The sequence below is a fragment of the Antrostomus carolinensis genome, unplaced genomic scaffold, assembly GCF_000700745.2.
Source record: "Antrostomus carolinensis isolate BGI_N321 unplaced genomic scaffold, ASM70074v2 scaffold47069, whole genome shotgun sequence".
NCBI classification, from domain to species: Eukaryota; Metazoa; Chordata; class Aves; order Caprimulgiformes; family Caprimulgidae; genus Antrostomus; species Antrostomus carolinensis.
Window position 1 is genome coordinate 234 of NW_010338776.1, and position 405 is coordinate 638.

Consider the following 405-nt stretch of genomic DNA (forward strand, 5'->3'; position numbering starts at 1 on the left):
CGATCCGTTGTGGTCCATAGACTGGGGGCTGGTGGACGGGTTGGAGCCGGAGAGGGAGGTTGCGGTGTCCAGCTGCGCGGGTTTATTGTGGCCTCTGTGCAGGGGGGAGTTGGAGCTAGAACTGGAGGCCCCGGCCTGATCTTTCCTGCCCTCCTGAGGGGCTTTGCTGTTCGCCGGCTTCTCGCACTTGAAGCGCTTTTGCCGGCGGAGGTAGCAGCCGTTTTCAAACATGTTGCCGGAGTCGGGATGCAGGGTCCAGTAGGAGCCCTTGCCGGGCTTGTCGGGGGAGCGGGCCACCTTGACGAAGCAGTCGTTGAAGGAGAGCGAGTGGCGGATGCTGTTCTGCCAGCGCTGCTGGTTCTGCCGGTAGTAGGGGAAAAGGTCCATGATCCACTGGTAGATCTC

The 405-nt window shown here is 62.0% G+C and overlaps 1 protein-coding gene across 1 annotated transcript in view; it reads right to left on the reverse strand.

Annotated features, from left to right (window-relative positions):
• LOC104530894 (forkhead box protein A1-B-like) overlaps window positions 1–402 on the reverse strand; it is a gene marked incomplete at both ends in the record, with an annotated part of 632 nt that extends 230 nt beyond the window's left edge. Inside the window, 1 exon segment of the mRNA XM_010175620.2 lies at window positions 3–402. Within this exon segment, the coding sequence (XP_010173922.2) occupies window positions 3–402 (400 nt within the window).
• Window positions 403–405: the final 3 nt, after the last annotated feature.